The following is a 19903-nucleotide window of genomic DNA, read 5'->3' as shown; positions in this document are numbered from 1 at the left end:
AAGGCGAAAACCCTGAGGTTACCCTCAAGAGGAAACCACCTAAATATCCAGCACACTTGATGACCAATGACCCAACATGTTTTGCCGATCAACCAGATGCCTCCATCAAATCCAACGCAATGAATGTTTTGAGCCGATTTCTTAATCATCGTCTTATTCTGAGCGGTTGACTCTACGAGGTTTACTTTGTGCCTTAATCAATTCTCTATTCAAAATTAATCCCTCATCAAGTAAATAATTAGATGTGGCAAAATTAATTAGCTACATACCGGCTGCGTGATGTGAACTGGATGACATGAACCACGGTAATCCTCTTCTAGAGCTGTATCAATAAACAGCGAATGAGTGGTCAGAGGAAATCGTTAGAGGTGGCGTCGAGCCATCACGTGCGGAGCGAGGTGGCAAATGCCATGTCTCCAGGTAAAAGCTACTAGTCTTAGAGATGGAAGCCACATGTCCAGACAGTGATGAAGGAGGAGCGGAGGGTGTGCCTGCACTCAGCTCTATAGGTGTGCCCGCTTCATCTATATATTTACATCTGTACTGACAAGTAAATTCATGTAGACAAACACAGTCACATGCGAAGACGCATCATGAGTCTTCTGGTGGCCACGGTCGTGTTCTGCACTGCAGGTGAGTCCCACAGCCTTGGTCGGCCACATGGGGTCTGCATAATGGGGGTAAGGGTCTATACTCTACGTAGGTGACTGTGTGATCATCACACTACTACTTAATCTTCACACCAGTATGGAAGCCTATACGACTTTACGATGTCACGAGCACCATTTTAGGACCACGAATGATGAACAAAACTCCATCTACAACAATAAATCCCTAATGTCACCATGATCTCCACAACTGGTAACTCTCCGAGCCTGGACTGAAGATTGGAACTTTGTCCCTAATTCATCGCATTCTGTCAAGTTTTTGATTGTTCTCCATTTCTAGATTATATCTGGTTTGGTGAAATTTAGGCGACTTCTAATATAGAGGCCACAACGACGCTCACCGGGACTATGACCTAAGATTTCTTGAAAATGTTATACTACAAAAATGGCAAGTAAAATTTGGGAAAATCGACCAGTGGATATGTTCTCCGATACTCAAGGCGGAATATAACGTAAAGGAGTCCTCCTATTAGGATGTAGTTTATATTCTCTAATGTTCTTTGTCCTGTCTGTAATTTTCTGATTACGACTGTCAGGAAGGTTAATGGAGAATCAGAACGACCGCTCCTCGTAATCCTACTAATGATGCTTTATGCACCGCCTAATCTTTACCCATCACCGCGTCATAACTAGTTTATAGCCATATGACAAGAGCGTAACTGCGTATTATGTCCATTTAATGAACAATTAGCCCATATTATATTTTTACCCAGTTATTTATATTTGCGCAACCAGCGAAGGTATCATTCCAAAGTAACACCGTAAAGGACAAGAATATAACTACTATAATACTGCCCCCTATGTACAAGAATATAACTACTATAATACTGCTCCCTATGTACAAGAATATAACTACTATAATACTGCTCCCTATGTACAAGAATATAACTACTATAATACTGCCCCTATGTACAAGAATATAACTACTATAATACTGTCCCTATGTACAAGAATATAACTACTATAATACTGCCTCTATATACAAGAATATAACTACTATAATACTGCCCCTATGTACAAGAATATAACTACTATAATACTGCCTCCTATGTACAAGAATATAACTACTATAATACTGCCCCCTATATACAAGAATATAACTACTATAATACTGCCTCTATATACAAGAATATAACTACTATAATACTGCCCCTATGTACAAGAATATAACTACTATAATACTGCCTCCTATGTACAAGAATATAACTACTATAATACTGCCCCCTATATACAAGAATATAACTACTATAATACTGCCCCCTATGTACAAGAATATAACTACTATAATACTGCCCCTATGTACAAGAATATAACTACTATAATACTGCCCCCTATGTACAAGAATATAACTACTATAATACTGCCCCTATGTACAAGAATATAACTACTATAATACTGCCCCTATGTACAAGAATATAACTACTATAATACTGCCCCCTATGTACAAGAATATAACTATTATAATACTGCCCCTATGTACAAGAATATAACTACTATAATACTGCCCCTATGTACAAGAATATAACTACTATAATACTGCCCCTATGTACAAGAATATAACTACTATAATACTGCCTCTATGTACAAGAATATAACTACTATAATACTGCCTCTATGTACAAGAATATAACTACTATAATACTGCCCCCTATGTACAAGAATATAACTGCTATAATACTGCCCCTATGTACAAGAATATAACTACTATAATACTGCCCCTATGTACAAGAATATAACTACTATAATACTGCCCCTATGTACAAGAATATAACTACTATAATACTGCCTCTATGTACAAGAATATAACTACTATAATACTGCCCCTATGTACAAGAATATAACTACTATAATACTGCCCCCTATATACAAGAATATAACTACTATAATACTGCCCCTATGTACAAGAATATAACTACTATAATACTGCTCCTATGTACAAGAATATAACTACTATAATACTGCCCCTATGTACAAGAATATAACTACTATAATACTGCCCCTATGTACAAGAATATAACTACTATAATACTGCCCCCTATGTACAAGAATATAACTACTATAATACTGCCCCTATATACAAGAAAGCACCTGGTATAAAAAAGTTTCAGTGTTTCTGTATTACAGTCCAGTGATTGGTGGAGATTCTTCATTTATACTTTCTGTTTTCTGCCTCTTTGTCTGATGGTTGCGTTTTTCAGTGTTGCTTTGTGCAGTATATTGAGGTGCGATCATCTGCATCATCTGCTCCTCACAGTGACTGATGTGCAGTACATGTGTACACACAATAGTGACCGTTATCCAGAACCTGCGCACAGTGTGAGGTTAGGGCAGTAATACAGACACTGAGGATTACACCCAGTATACAGGACAGGGGAAGTGGTACTGTGCAGTGTATATATACAGAATAATACAGACACTGAGGATTACACCCAGTATACAGGACAGGGGAAGTGGTACTGTGCAGTGTATATATACAGAATAATACAGATACTGAGGATTACACCCACTATACAGGACAGGGGAAGTGGTACTGTGCAGTGTATATATACAGAATAATACAAATACTGAGGATTACACCCAGTATACAGGACAGGAGAAGTGGTACTGTGCAGTGTATATATACAGAATAATACAGATACTGAGGATTACACCCAGTATACAGGACAGGAGAAGTGGTACTGTGCAGTGTATATATACAGAATAATACAGATACTGAGGATTACACCCAGTATACAGGACAGGAGAAGTGGTACTGTGCAGTGTATATATACAGAATAATACAGACACTGAGGATTACACCCAGTATACAGGACAGGAGAAGTGGTACTGTGCAGTGTATATATACAGAATAATACAGATATTGAGGATTACACCCAGTATACAGGACAGGAGAAGTGGTACTGTGCAGTGTATAAATACAGAATAATACAGATACTGAGAATTACACCCAGTATACAGGACAGGAGAAGAGGCACTGTGCAGTGTATATATACAGAATAATACAGAGACTGAGGATTACACCCAGTATACAGGACAGGAGAAGTGGCACTGTGCAGTGTATATATACAGAATAATACAGATACTGAGGATTACACCCAGTATACAGGACAGGAGAAGTGACACTGTGCAGTGTATATATACAGAATAATACAGAGACTGAGGATTACACCCAGTATACAGGACAGGAGAAGTGGTACTGTGCAGTGTATATATACAGAATAATACAGATACTGAGGATTACACCCAGTATACAGGACAGGAGAAGTGGCACTGTGCAGTGTATATATACAGAATAATACAGAGACTGAGGATTACACCCAGTATACAGGACAGGGGAAGTGGTACTGTGCAGTGTATATATACGGAATAATACAAATACTGAGGATTACACCCAGTATACAGGACAGGAGAAGTGGTACTGTGCAGTGTATATATACAGAATAATACATATACTGAGGATTACACCCAGTATACAGGACAGGAGAAGTGGTACTGTGCAGTGTATATATACAGAATAATACAGATATTGGGGATTACACCCAGTATACAGGACAGGAGAAGTGGTACTGTGCAGTGTATAAATACAGAATAATACAGATACTGAGAATTACACCCAGTATACAGGACAGGAGAAGAGGCACTGTGCAGTGTATATATACAGAATAATACAGAGACTGAGGATTACACCCAGTATACAGGACAGGAGAAGTGGCACTGTGCAGTGTATATATACAGAATAATACAGATACTGAGGATTACACCCAGTATACAGGACAGGAGAAGAGGCACTGTGCAGTGTATATATACAGAATAATACAGAGACTGAGGATTACACCCAGTATACAGGACAGGAGAAGTGGCACTGTGCAGTGTATATATACAGAATAATACAGATACTGAGGATTACACCCAGTATACAGGACAGGAGAAGTGGCACTGTGCAGTGTATATATACAGAATAATACAGAGACTGAGGATTACACCCAGTATACAGGACAGGAGAAGTGGTACTGTGCAGTGTATATATACAGAATAATACAGATACTGAGGATTACACCCAGTATACAGGACAGGAGAAGTGGCACTGTGCAGTGTATATATACAGAATAATACAGAGACTGAGGATTACACCCAGTATACAGGACAGGAGAAGTGGCACTGTGCAGTGTATATATACAGAATAATACAGATACTGAGGATTACACCCAGTATACAGGACAGGAGAAGTGGTACTGTGCAATGTATATATACAGAATAATACATATACTGAGGATTACACCCAGTATACAGGACAGGGGAAGTGGTACTGTGCAGTGTATATATACAGAATAATACAGATACTGAGGATTACACCCAGTATACAGGACAGGAGAAGTGGTACTGTGCAGTGTATATATACAGAATAATACAGATACTGAGGATTACACCCAGTATACAGGACAGGAGAAGTGGTACTGTGCAATGTATATATACAGAATAATACATATACTGAGGATTACACCCAGTATACAGGACAGGAGAAGTGGTACTGTGCAGTGTATATATACAGAATAATACAGATACTGAGGATTATACCCAGTATACAGGACAGGAGAAGTGGTACTGTGCAGTGTATATATACAGAATAATACAGATACTGAGGATTACACCCAGTATACAGGACAGGAGAAGTGGCACTGTGCAGTGTATATATACAGAATAATACAGGTACTGAGGATTACACCCAGTATACAGGACAGGAGAAGTGGTACTGTGCAGTGTATATATACAGAATAATACAGATACTGAGGATTACACCCAGTATAAAGGACAGGAGAAGTGGTACTGTGCAGTGTATATATACAGAATAATACAGATACTGAGGATTGCACCCAGTATAAAGGACAGGAGAAGTGGTACTGTGCAGTGTATATATACAGAATAATACAGATACTGAGGATTACACCCAGTATACAGGACAGGATAAGTGGTACTGTGCAGTGTATATATACAGAATAATACAGATCCTGAGGATTACACCCAGTATACAGGACAGGAGAAGTGGTACTGTGCAGTGTATATATACAGAATAATACAAATACTGAGGATTACACCCAGTATACAGGACAGGAGAAGTGGTACTGTGCAGTGTATATATACAGAATAATACAAATACTGAGGATTACACCCAGTATACAGGACAGGAGAAGTGGTACTGTGCAGTGTATATATACAGAATAATACAGACACTGAGGATTACACCCAGTATACAGGACAGGAGAAGTGGTACTGTGCAGTGTATATATACAGAATAATACACATACTGAGGATTACACCCAGTATACAGGACAGGATAAGTGGTACTGTGCAGTGTATATATACAGAATAATACAAATACTGAGGATTACACCCAGTATACAGGACAGGAGAAGTGGTACTGTGCAGTGTATATATACAGAATAATACAGACACTGAGGATTACACCCAGTATACAGAGCAGGAGAAGTGGTACTGTGCAGTGTATATATATACAGAATAATACAGATATTGAGGATTACACCCAGTATACAGGACAGGAGAAGTGGTACTGTGCAGTGTATATATACAGACTAATACAGATACTGAGGATTACACCCAGTATACAGGACAGGAGAAGTGGTACTGTGCAGTGTATATACAGAATAATACAGATACTAAGGATTACACCCAGTATACAGGACAGGAGAAGTGGTACTATGCAGTGTATATATACAGAATAATACAGATACTGAGGATTAAACCCAGTATACAGGACAGGAGAAGTGGTACTGTGCAGTGTATATATACAGAATAATACAGATACTGAGGATTACACCCAGTATACAGGAAAGGAGAAGTGGTACTGTGCAGTGTATATATACAGAATAATACAGATACTGAGGATTACACCCAGTATACAGGACAGGAGAAGTGGTACTGTGCAGTGTATATATACAGAATAATACAGATACTGAGGATTACACCCAGTATACAGGACAGGAGAAGTGGTACTGTGCAGTGTATATATACAGAATAATACAGATACTGAGGATTACACTCAGTATACAGGACAGGAGAAGAGGCACTGTGCAGTGTATATATACAGCATAATACAGATAATGAGGATTACACTCAGTATACAGGACAGGAGGAGTGGTACTGTGCAGTGTATATATACAGAATAATACAGGTACTGAGGATTACACTCAGTATACAGGACAGGAGAAGTGGTACTGAGCAGTGTATATATACAGAATAATACAGATACTGAGGATTACACTCAGTATACAGGACAGGAGAAGTGGTACTGTGCAGTATATATACAGAATAATACAGATACTGAGGATTACACTCAGTATACAGGACAGGAGAAGTGGTACTGTGCAGTGTATATATACAGAATAATACAGATACTGAGGATCACACCCAGTATACAGGGCAGGAGAAGTGGTACTATGAAGTGTATATATACAGAATAATACAGATACTGAGGATTACACCCAGTATACAGGACAGGAGAAGTGGTACTGTGCAGTGTATATATACAGAATAATACAGATACTGAGGATTACACTCAGTATACAGGACAGGAGAAGTGGTACTGTGCAGTGTATATATACAGAATAATACAGGTACTGAGGATTACACCCAGTATACAGGACAGGAGAAGTGGTACTGTGCAGTGTATATATACAGAATAATACAGATACTGAGGATTACACCCAGTATACAGGACAGGAGAAGTGGTACTGTGCAGTGTATATATACAGAATAATACAGATACTGAGAATTACACCCAGTATACAGGACAGGAGAAGTGGTACTGTGCAGTGTATATATACAGAATAATACAGGTACTGAGGATTACACCCAGTATACAGAGCAGGAGAAGTGGTACTGTGCAGTGTATATATACAGAATAATACAGATACTGAGGATTACACCCAGTATACAGGACAGGAGAAGTGGCACTGTGCAGAGTATATATACAGAATAATACAGGTACTGAGGATTACACCCAGTATACAGGACAGGAGAAGTGGTACTGTGCAGTGTATATATACAGAATAATACAGGTACTGAGGATTACACCCAGTATACAGGACAGGAGAAGTGGTACTGTGCAGTGTATATATACAGAATAATACAGATACTGAGGATTACACCCAGTATACAGGACAGGAGAAGTGGTACTGTGCAGTGTATATATACAGAATAATACAGATACTGAGGATTACACCCAGTATACAGGACAGGAGAAGTGGTACTGTGCAGTGTATATATATACAGAATAATACAGATACTGAGAATTACACCCAGTATACAGGACAGGAGAAGTGGTACTGTGCAGTGTATATATACAGAATAATACAGGTACTGAGGATTACACCCAGTATACAGAGCAGGAGAAGTGGTACTGTGCAGTGTATATATACAGAATAATACAGATACTGAGGATTACACCCAGTATACAGGACAGGAGAAGTGGCACTGTGCAGAGTATATATACAGAATAATACAGGTACTGAGGATTACACCCAGTATACAGGACAGGAGAAGTGGTACTGTGCAGTGTATATATACAGAATAATACAGGTACTGAGGATTACACCCAGTATACAGGACAGGAGAAGTGGTACTGTGCAGTGTATATATACAGAATAATACAGATACTGAGGATTACACCCAGTATACAGGACAGGAGAAGTGGTACTGTGCAGTGTATATATACAGAATAATACAGATACTGAGGATTACACCCAGTATACAGGACAGGAGAAGTGGTACTGTGCAGTGTATATATATACAGAATAATACAGATACTGAGAATTACACCCAGTATACAGGACAGGAGAAGTGGTACTGTGCAGTGTATATACAGAATAATACAGATACTGAGGATTAAACCCAGTATACAGGACAGGAGAAGTGGTACTGTGCAGTGTATATATACAGAATAATACAGATACTGAGGATTACACCCAGTATACAGGACAGGAGAAGTGGTACTGTGCAGTGTATATATACCCATCAGTCCATGCTGTGTACCCGGTTTGGTGCCCTCCTCAGCGTCAGACTTGTACAGACAGGGACCTCGGTCGCCCGTGGCGGGAATATGACGGATCTCGGTGTGACCGGTTCCCGGGTTCTTCCAGGCTTCAGGGTGTTGTCCTTACAGAAAATAATTATCAGGAATCAGATCCCTGAGTCACCGCTGCAGAAACCGCCATAATTGACTCCTTACTAGTGACAGTGGCCGCAATAATCTGGGGGGACAGTGCCCACCTATTGGTCTGTGCAATGGGGCTTTTATATTTTGGGGGGCAACAACTGGGCAAGCCTGAGATAGTAACATTTATATGATGCAGCAGCTGATGTGTGTAGATGAAGCACTCAGTGTCAGGCAGCTGCTGCCAAGGCTGATAAAATATGTAATGCATATGAATGGCACAAAGCCAAATACTAAGTATATAGCTGACCTCTGCGCCTCACTGATCACGCTATATACTGTCCTGGGCTCCATACAGCAGAGCTGGACTGGGGTAGGACGTAGAGATCCTATAGTACGTGTGAGCGTGCATATACATTAGAGCGTGGGTATACATTAGAGAGCGTGCATATACATTAGAGAGCGTGCATATACATTAGAGCATGCATATACATTAGAGCGTGCATATACATTAGAGCGTGCATATACATTAGAGCGTGCATATACATTAGAGCGTGCATATACATTAGAGCACACAATGACTGGTCCATACTGCGGGATCTGATGCTGAAGGTGAGGACTGATTTTATTAGAAAAGTGGAAATGTTATTTTGGGTGACCCTGATCTCTGTCTCCTGCAGTGCTCCAGTCTGGACCGGGCCAAGCAGCAGGTAAGAGAATGAACCAGAACCATATTTACCAGTACTAAAAGGTGCTGCGCCCCAAGTGCTACCTCTGCACCCCGATGGGCTAAGGTGCTGCTGCTGCCTCTGCACCCCGATGGGCTAAAGTGCTGCTGCTACCTCTGCACCCCGATGGGCTAAGGTGCTGCTGCTGCCTCTGCACCCCGATGGGCTAAGGTGCTGCTGCTGCCTCTGCACCCTGATGGGCTAAGGTGCTGCTGCTGCCTCTGCACCCTGATGGGCTAAGGTGCTGCTGCTGCCTCTGCACCCTGATGGGCTAAGGTGTGGCTGCTACCTCTGCACCCCGATGGGCTAAGGTGCTGCTGCTGCCTCTGCACCCCGATGGGCTAAGGTGCTGCTGCTGCCTCTGCACCCCGATGGGCTAAGGTGCTGCTGCTGCCTCTGCACCCTGATGGGCTAAGGTGTGGCTGCTACCTCTGCACCCCGATGGTTTAAGGTGCGGCTGCTACCTCTGCACCCCGATGGGCTAATGTGCGATTGCTATCTCTGCACCCCGATGAGCTAAGGTGTGGCTGCTACCTCTGCACCCCGATGGTTTAAGGTGCGGCTGCTACCTCTGCACCCCGATGGGCTAATGTGCGATTGCTATCTCTGCACCCCGATGAGCTAAGGTGCGGGTGCTACCTCTGCACCCCGATGGGCTAAGGTGCGGCTGCTACCTCTGCACCCCGATGGGCTAAGGTGCGGCTGCTACCTCTGCACCCCGATGGGCTAAGGTGCGGCTGCTACCTCTGCACCCCGATGGGCTAAGGTGTGGCTGCTACCTCTGCACCTCGATGGGTTAAGGTGTGGCTGCTACCTCTGCACCCCTATGAGCTACAGTGCGGCTGCTACCTCTGCACCCCGATGAGTTAAGGTGCGGCTGCTATCTCTGCACTCCGATGGGCTAAGGTGTGGCTGCTACCTCTGCAACCCGATGGGCTAAGGTGATGCTGCTACCTCTGCACCCCAATGGGCTAAGGTGTGGCTGCTACCTCTGCACCCCAATGGGTTAAGGTGTGTATGCTACCTCTGCACCCCGATGAGCTAAGGTGCGGCTGCTACCTCTGACCCTGATGAGCTAAGGTGTGGCTGCTACCTCTGCACCCCGATGGGTTAAGGTGTGGCTGCTACCTCTGCACCCCGATGGGTTAAGGTGTGGCTGCTACCTCTGCACCCCGATGGGTTAAGGTGTGGCTGCTACCTCTGCACCCCGATGGGTTAAGGTGTGGATGCTACCTCTGCACTCCGATGGGTTAAGGTGTGGATGCTACCTCTGCACTCCGATGGGTTAAGGTGTGGCTGCTACCTCTGCACTCCGATGGGTTAAGGTGTGGATGCTACCTCTGCACTCCGATGAGCTAAGGTGTGGCTGCTACCTCTGCACTCTGATGAGCTAAGGTGTGGCTGCTACCTCTGCACTCCGATGGGTTAAGGTGTGGCTGCTACCTCTGCACCCCAATGGGCTAAGGTGTGGATGCTACCTCTGCACCCCGATGGGTTAAGGTGTGGCTGCTACCTCTGCACTCCGATGGGTTAAGGTGTGGATGCTACCTCTGCACTCCGATGGGCTAAGGTGTGGATGCTACCTCTGCACCCCAATGGGTTAAGGTGTGGCTGCTACCTCTGCACTCCGATGAGCTAAGGTGTGGATGCTACCTCTGCACCCCGATGAGCTAAGGTGCGGCTGCTACCTCTGACCCTGATGAGCTAAGGTGTGGCTGCTACCTCTGCACCCCGATGGGTTAAGGTGTGGCTGCTACCTCTGCACCCCGATGGGTTAAGGTGTGGCTGCTACCTCTGCACTCCGATGGGTTAAGGTGTGGATGCTACCTCTGAACCCCGATGGGTTAAGGTGTGGATGCTACCTCTGCACTCCGATGAGCTAAGGTGTGGCTGCTACCTCTGCACCCCAATGGGTTAAGGTGTGGCTGCTACCTCTGCACTCCGATGAGCTAAGGTGTGGATGCTACCTCTGCACCCCGATGGGTTAAGGTGTGGATGCTACCTCTGCACTCCGATGAGCTAAGGTGTGGCTGCTACCTCTGCACTCCGATGAGCTAAGGTGTGGCTGCTACCTCTGCACCCCGATGGGTTAAGGTGTGGCTGCTACCTCTGCACCCCGATGGGTTAAGGTGTGGCTGCTACCTCTGCACGCCGATGGGTTAAGGTGTTGCTGCTACCTCTGCACCCCGATGGGTTAAGGTGTGGCTGCTACCTCTGCACCCCGATGGGCTAAGGTGTGGATGCTACCTCTGCACCCCGATGGGTTAAGGTGTGGATGCTACCTCTGCACCCCGATGGGTTAAGGTGTGGATGCTACCTCTGCACCCCGATGAGCTTCGGTTGCTGCCCCTGCACTCCAATCCACAGTATCTCTTCATTGTACCCCCGTCCGCTCTTCTCAGTGGTCTCTGTTTGCATTTCAGTCTGTGGAAAGCAAGGATTGCGCTCCAGGATCTATGGTGGAAATGACACGACGCCGGGGGAATGGCCATGGCACGCCATTCTCAGCATCGATGGGAAGCCAGAATGTGGAGGAAACCTGATCTCTGAGAAATGGGTCCTCACGGCTGCTCACTGCTTCGGCGAGTAAGTGTAAGGTGGTGGATGCTGGACAATTACCAGACCCTCTAATGTGACGGCATGAACCCGGCACATGGACCCCCTGAGGATCCTTTGGTCAATATCATTACGGTTGGGACGTTTGTTGTATGACGTTGACTCTTGTTGACTTTCTTCTTTTATTTTTAACAGTTCACAAGATAATAAAAAGGACCCCACACTATGGAGAGTGCACCTGGGCGTCACCAAAATGGGATATACCCCAGAGGAAAGCACAGCAGTCACTATCGAGCCATCTAGAATCGTGATACATAATGGCTACACCAGCTACACCGAAGGATATGACATCGCCCTGATGGAACTGTCCCAACCCGTAAATTTGACAAGGTTTATATCCCCCATTTGCCTCCCAGAGAGCACCCACCGGTTCCACTTTCGCAGCACCTGCTATGCAACCGGCCTTGAAGATGTTCCAGACGATGGTTAGTACATTTTCAAGAGAAGATAATGGAGGTGAAGACCAGAGCTTTGGTCAGTCTTCCGTCATTGCTAACCATAGACCTTTCCATGACTCCTCGTCATTTTCCACAGTTCCCCTGGAAAGTAAGAGGTCACTGAAGAAAGTTGCCCAAACCCTGATTGGTAGGAGAACATGTAATTGTATCTACAACACTCACATAAGACCAGGTGTGTTCAGCCCCGCGAAGCCCGGCATGTTGTGTATTGTGGACCCTTTCGGTAAGAAAGGTCCTTGTCGAGTAAGTACAGATGACGGAGACCTCACATCTTCATAGTCAGTTGGGCGAACTCCATTGTTTTCATCCCTCTCATGTCCTGTGTGTCTTAGGGAGACTCAGGGGGTCCTGTGGTCTGCAATGAAGATGGTGTTTGGTTCCTTGCCGGAGTCATCAGCTTTGCTGAAGGTTGTCACCTTAAAGATATTCCCACCATTGTCACCTCTGCATCCTTCTACCAAGACTGGATCCAGAAGTGGACGGACTCTTCTGTGACCTTCTCCCCCCAGTTGATTAATGTCACCGATGATGTGGACAATGACAACTGCAGTGACCTCCTCAGTAATCTGACCACAGGTAACCTCTATGATTGGACATACTTCATGGCTCCTCAAGGTTTAGGCTATCAGTAAGGTACATATGGAGATAGAAAACTGGCATGTCATTGAATGTTGAAGGCCATCAATGCAGACCAGAGAAGACCCCTCATTATGGGTGAACATGAGGTCTTCAGTGCCATAGGGAAGGAATGGAGAGATGTATCATTGCTTGACACTTCCAGATCGAAAGCTGTAGAAGTTGACATCTCACTGGTTCGTTGTCCAAAAAATTGTTATGACATTAACTTTATTTTGTGGACATTTCTCCAGGTTGTGGATTTTCTGACGTTGATACTTCAGGCTCAGTAAGTCCTGGGCCGTGGCCATGGCAAGTGGACCTGTGGAAAAATGATCAAAGGGCTTGTGGAGGAGCTCTGATCTCAACCAACTGGGCTATAACGGCTGCAAAATGCTTTGTTGGGTGAGACAATCGTCAATGATGGGTAGAGGTAATAAAAATAGATAAACTGGGGAAGGGTGAACTAAAAGTGGCTGATTTTGGGAAATGCTTGGGTTCTACAAAAGCGTTGGGAAAGTAGAAGATATAAGGGTAGAAATAGAGAGCGTGAAGTAGCAGATGGGGGAACAGAAGATTTCGGGGCGATCATGCTGTAGGATCATGTGGTCATGTTTGTGTCTTCACTTTGTCTTGCTCTTGTTTCCATGTCTTCCCTTTGGTCGTAAGCCCGGACTCTTCGGATTCCCCTTCGGACTGGTTGGTCACTATGGCCTCCGGGACACAAGCAAAGTATACTGTACAGAAGATCAGTATTCATGGGAATTACATCACTCCAGAACAGGGGTACAATGTGGCCCTCGTCCGGCTTACTCTGCCCGCACCTATAGGAACCTACACCCAGCCGATCTGCGTCCCTTACTCTTCCCATAAGATCACACGTAACTCCTCTTGTTGGCTCATTGGCAGTGATGGTCACCAGCCAGGTGAGATCCTCCGGTTCTTTTCTGTTATAGGGACGACGTTACATTCCAATCCCGAATTTTAGTTCTGATCAGTTTTTCCACCCTTCAGATCAGTCTTCCCAAGGAGTCAAGATGGATCTAGTTGGCCCAAACCAATGCAACTGCATCTACAGTCAGTCAAGCTCTCACAACTCTGGTGTCTCCATACTGCCCGGTATGATATGTGCCACCAGGCAGGAGAGTATGGGCAAGTGTCTGGTAAGTGATGCTTTGCGGTACGATAAGATCTCCTTGTAGCAACCCCAGTGGCGGGAGGTATGAGCTGCATCTACCAATCATAAAAAACATGCTAGAAGAAATGGAGGTAGCCCCAATGTCTACTACTAATCACAGAGTGTGAGGTGCAGAAAAGAAGCACACTAAGTGGACACCCCCTTTAAGTCTTTAATCAACTTAACCCCTCATTGTCAGCAGTGGTAGAGACCAAATAATTTGCCACCATTTTCTTGGCAGATTGATATCGGGGGGCCTCTGGCCTGTAAGGAGAGTAATACCTGGTTTCTGATCGGGGTACAGAGCTTCGGAGGCGATTGTGGCACTTCAGTCCCTGAGGTTTTCACTGACATTACGCAATATCAAAGTTGGATATCACGGGAGACACGAGACGCCTTGTTCCGCTCACAGCCAAACACTCAGCCTGCGGAGCTGGACACAGACAGGTGCTCGATCAACAGCCTACAAGGTAATGAGCGTGAAGACCTGTCATATATAGCACGTGACCTATGTGAACCCCATAGATCTGAGACCATGGAGCAAAGTGGCTGGTGACATCACTGTTATCTTAGTATTAATGATGACATCACTGGTCTCCAACTATTAGTGATGACATCACAACTTCTTCAACTATAAGTGATGACATCACTACCTCTCCAACTATTAGTGATGACATCACTACCTGTCCAACTATAAGTGATGACATCACAACCTCTCTAACTATAAGTGATGACATCACTACCTGTCCAACTATAAGTGATGACATCTCTACAACTATTAGTGATCACATCACAACCTCTCTAACTATAAGTGATGACATCACTACCTGTACAACTATAAGTGATGTCATCTGGACTCTCCAACTATTATTGATGACATCACAACCTCAACTATTAGTGATGACATCACAACCTCTCCAACTATAAGTGATGACATCACTACCTGTCCAACTATAAGTGATGTCATCTGTACTCTCCAACTATAAGTGATGTCATCTCTACTCTCCAACTATTAGTGATGACATCACTACCTCTTCAACTATAAGTGATGACATCACTACCTCTCTAACTATAAGTGATGTCCTCTCTACTCTCCAACTATTAGTGATGACATCACTACCTCTCCAACTATTATTGATAATATCTTTACTTTTCCAACTGATAACATCACGGCTATCTTAGTATAAATGATGACTTCACTACCTCTCCAATAGAAGTGATGACATCACTACCTCTCCAATAGAAGTGATGACATCACTGCCTCTCCAATTGAAGTGATGACATCACTGCCTCTCCAATTGAAGTGATGACATCACTACCTTTCCAATATAAGTGATGACATCACTACCTCTCCCAACTATTAGCAATGACATCACTGCTTTTTACCTCCAATTGATGATTTCACCAGGTCCCCAATATAATTGTGTACGGCAGGTTGCGGACGCTCAGTCACTTCCCCAGGGCCTGTTGGAGATGCCACAGACAAGACGTGGCCATGGCAGGTCAGTCTTCGGCGGTACGAATCTCATCTCTGCTCCGGTGTCCTGATTGCAGAAACCTGGTTACTCATCGCCGCTCACTGCATACCCAGGTATTACGGGAGAGGTGGTCATATTCGGGCCACTTCTAAGAGGTACCATCTTGGCGCTCATACATGACTTGTCTCTGCAGGTATAATTCCATCAGTGAGTACACAGTATCACTGTCCACACAACTCCTGAACGGGCCCAATCCCCAACAGGTGACACGGAAGATCAAGAGGGTGGTGTACCACCCAGGATACATGACCAGGACTGGAGAAAATGACCTGGCCCTGGTGGAGATGTTCTACGGAATCACATTCTCTGACTACATCCTGCCCATCTGTCTGCCCCCTGACCAGTCTCTACTTCCTCCCAGTAGATGTTGGGTCACCGGCTGGGGAAAGCTGTACCCATCAGGTAGCACACTTACTCCGCAGGTCACAGTAGCACTAAATATAATGGGTGTCCACTCTTAGGTGTCTAGACTTTAACAAACATTTATGAGGCCAAGAGTTTGGCCAACCCTTAACCTAGAGCAGCCCACATAATTGGATTTTGCTACTGATTCCACTGAGCAGTAATCACGATGGAGATTTATCAACCCAATGCCAACTACTGGTTGGTTGCCAACTGGTTGTACTTGGGCCCTCGAGTGACCGTCACAACGGGGACCCTTAGTTTGTGGAGCATGTTTCACTATATTGCAATGGGCTTTCAAGCCTATTATTTCCAGGTTTCCCTTGTCGTAACGATAAGGTGGACTACCTCCTGGTAAACCCACCCCACTCCACAGGAGACAACATTGACATTTCACATTTTCTTTATGCAGATCAGTGGGCTTCTGCCACCATGGAACAGCTCTGCTTCCTTGGTTCATCTCAAGCCTGGACACATCTCATAGGGTTCTGGGCTGGTGATAGACCCCATTGCCAGTCCTAAAATATTTCCACTCTACAGTGCACCTCTAGGATAGCTATTTCTAGACTAGATGTCCCTTACTGATCCATGTCCTTCTCTTCTCCAGATAGTATCTCATCCTCTCCCCCTCTGAGACATCTGGAGATCTCTTTGTTTGAAGCCAAGAATTGTGGCGCCCAAGGAGGCATCACAGAGAGTGAGGGACAATTGTGTGCAGCAGCAAAAAGAGACAACACATTGACCTGTCTGGTAAGTACATAAAATGCTGAGGTAGGTGATACGAACGGGAACCAGAAATCCTAAAAATTTATTGTCATTGTCCTTCAACTTCATTGCCCACAGATGGATTCCAGTGCTCCGCTTGTATGTCAACCCAAGTCTGGAGGTCCTTGGTTCTTGCTCGGTATGTTCAGCCAAAGTTCTCCACCCAAGAAGAACTCATGCCCGGGAAATTTTACTGCAGTCATACCAAACTTGTCCTGGATCCGAGAGGTTATTCCCAAGAAAGACCTCAGCTACTTGGAAAGTAATAAGACAATATCGGATGCAGGAGGTAATGACTCAGTTCCTTCAGCCAATATGACACCTGCCCCACCACTTCAGCCCAACACAACGCTGATCCCACACACTGCCAATACCACCCCTGTCGATGACAGCTCCAAGACAGAAGGTTCCTGTCCTTGTCCAGTCACCAAGGATGGAGTCACTTGTGCCGGACACGTAACACCCACCCCCTACAATATAAGCTCCTCCACTAAAGATGTGAACCGACAAATAAACTCAACTGGGTCCTCACCAACAACGAGCTCTGGAGCGGAGTCTTTATGGTGGAGCTGCTCTGCACATTGTCTCCTACTTCTCCTGAGCCTTGGTCTCTGTGCCTCAGGACATTCAGAGACTGGAAGCCGTGCAGCTGAGCTGTGAGCCTCAAGCGCATCATGAGTACCGCGGCCTTCGTGTGGAGCACCACCACCATCCACAATGTACGGAGGGTAGAACCACCAAATTAAAGCTGCTATCCCACAGATGACCAGTGGGAGTCAGTGCAGACAGCTATAGACTATTCTAAAGATTGATTGATTTTTATCTTACTCACTTCTAAGGCGCCATTAATTCCACAGAGCTTTACAGATGTGGCCATCACTGTGACCATCACTGTGACCATCACTGTCCCCATCAGTCTTCTGAGTGTGTGAGGAAACTGGAGAACCCAGAGGAAGCCCACGAGAACACGGGGAGAACATAAAACTCCCATCGGATGTTGTCCTTAGTGGTATATGAACCTAGGACCCCAGCACTGAAAGACTGCAGTGCTAACCACTGAGCCACCACAAGACTGAAGTGTTAACCACTGAGCCACCACAAGACTGAAGTGCTAACCACTGAGCCACCACAAGACTAAAGTGCTAACCACTGAGCCACCACAAGATTACAGTGCTAACCACTGAGCCACCACAAGATTGCAGTTCTAACCACCGAGCTATCACATGATTGCAGTTCTAACCACCAAGCTATCACATGACTATAGTGCTAACCACTGAGCTATCACATGACTGCAGTGCTAACCACTGAGCTACCACAAGACTGAAGTGTTAACCACTGAACCACCACAAGATTGCATTGCTAACCACTGAGCCACAAGATTACAGTGCTAACCACTGAGCCACCACAAGATTGCAGTTCTAACCACCGAGCTATCACATGATTGCAGTTCTAACCACCAAGCTATCACATGACTATAGTGCTAACCACTGAGCTATCACATGACTGCAGTGCTAACCACTGAGCTACCACAAGACTGAAGTGTTAACCACTGAACCACCACAAGATTGCAGTGCTAACCACTGAGCCACAAGATTACAGTGCTAACCACTGAGCCACAACAAGATTGCAGTGCTAACCACTGAGCTATCACATGATTGCAGTTCTAACCAATGAGCAACCACAAGATTGCAGTGCTAACCACTGAGACACCAGAAGACTGGAGTGTTAACCACTAAGCCACCAGAAGACTTCAGTGCTAACCACTGAGCCATCACATGACTTAAATGCTTACCACTGAGCCACCACAAGACAAGTGCTATCCACTGAGCTATCACAAGACTGCAGTGCTAACCACTGAGCCAGCACAAGACTGCAGTGCTACCCACTGAGCTATCACAAGACTGCAGTGTTAACCACTGAGCCAGCACAAGACTGCAGTGCTACCCACTGAGCTATCACAAGACTGCAGTGCTAACTACTGAGCCCACCACGAGATTGTCTTGCTAACCACTGAGCCACCAAAACATTGCAGTGCCAACCACTGAGCCACCACAAGACTAGAGTGCTAACCACGGAGACACCATGCTGCCCATGATGTGTATATACCATATACCTGATCATGCAGCTTTTTCTTACAGCTCTGCTTTTGAATGCATGACTGCTAGCTATGTGTGTATATGTGACTGCCTCTATATGTGGCACAGACTTGTATAAGCCCCTCTCATTTATGGATATAACACATAGAAGAGCAGCGGCTTTACATTGTACGTCAGTGCAGTATGTGATAATAATATACCGCAATACTGTGCACACAGGACTATTACAGGCTTATTATTATCATATGAGCCTTATCTGGGGGAAGACTGCCTCATACGCCACTGCTGTGTAATGCTGATGCTTCACAGTTATGTGACCACTAGGTGGAGCTGCTCTATGTATGATAGTGATGATGATATGAGGATGCATGCGCTATGGAAAAGCCCAGGATGTGAGGGGAGGGGGGGCGGGTTTATGTCTGGTTGGGTCCATTTCTCGCTCTTGGAGGGGGGGTATTTTTTAATCATTAGAGCTTTTCTGGAACTACAAGTGCCAGGATTTCATTACTGTGAAAAATTTATATTAATATTTGTAGAATTTCAATTTCAAAAAAATAAATTCTGTTTTGTGTTTTTTTTTCTGTTACTCAGAATTACAAGAGTTATTATTACAATGAGCTGTCCGGAAGTTATTATCCCGTTATCTCCGAGAACTGACCTATTATCTCATAGT

The 19903-nt window shown here is 44.6% G+C and overlaps 1 protein-coding gene across 1 annotated transcript; it reads left to right on the top strand.

Annotated features, from left to right (window-relative positions):
• The first annotated feature begins 569 nt into the window (after positions 1–569).
• LOC142245686 (serine protease 53-like) lies at positions 570–19628 on the top strand. The gene is made up of 14 exons (XM_075318617.1): positions 570–633; positions 9516–9545; positions 11987–12149; positions 12315–12604; positions 12714–12880; positions 12970–13213; positions 13507–13657; positions 13922–14178; positions 14267–14415; positions 14671–14899; positions 15864–16020; positions 16101–16369; positions 16977–17119; positions 17213–19628. Exons 1-14 carry the CDS (start codon positions 579–581, stop codon positions 17792–17794), a joined length of 2886 nt encoding a protein of 961 aa, XP_075174732.1. The 5' UTR covers positions 570–578; the 3' UTR covers positions 17795–19628.
• The last annotated feature ends 275 nt before the right edge of the window (positions 19629–19903 follow it).

The sequence above is a fragment of the Anomaloglossus baeobatrachus genome, chromosome 7, assembly GCF_048569485.1.
Source record: "Anomaloglossus baeobatrachus isolate aAnoBae1 chromosome 7, aAnoBae1.hap1, whole genome shotgun sequence".
NCBI lineage: Eukaryota > Metazoa > Chordata > Amphibia > Anura > Aromobatidae > Anomaloglossus > Anomaloglossus baeobatrachus.
Note: the sequence above shows the minus strand (reverse complement) of the source record. Positions and strands in the feature narration are given on the sequence as shown.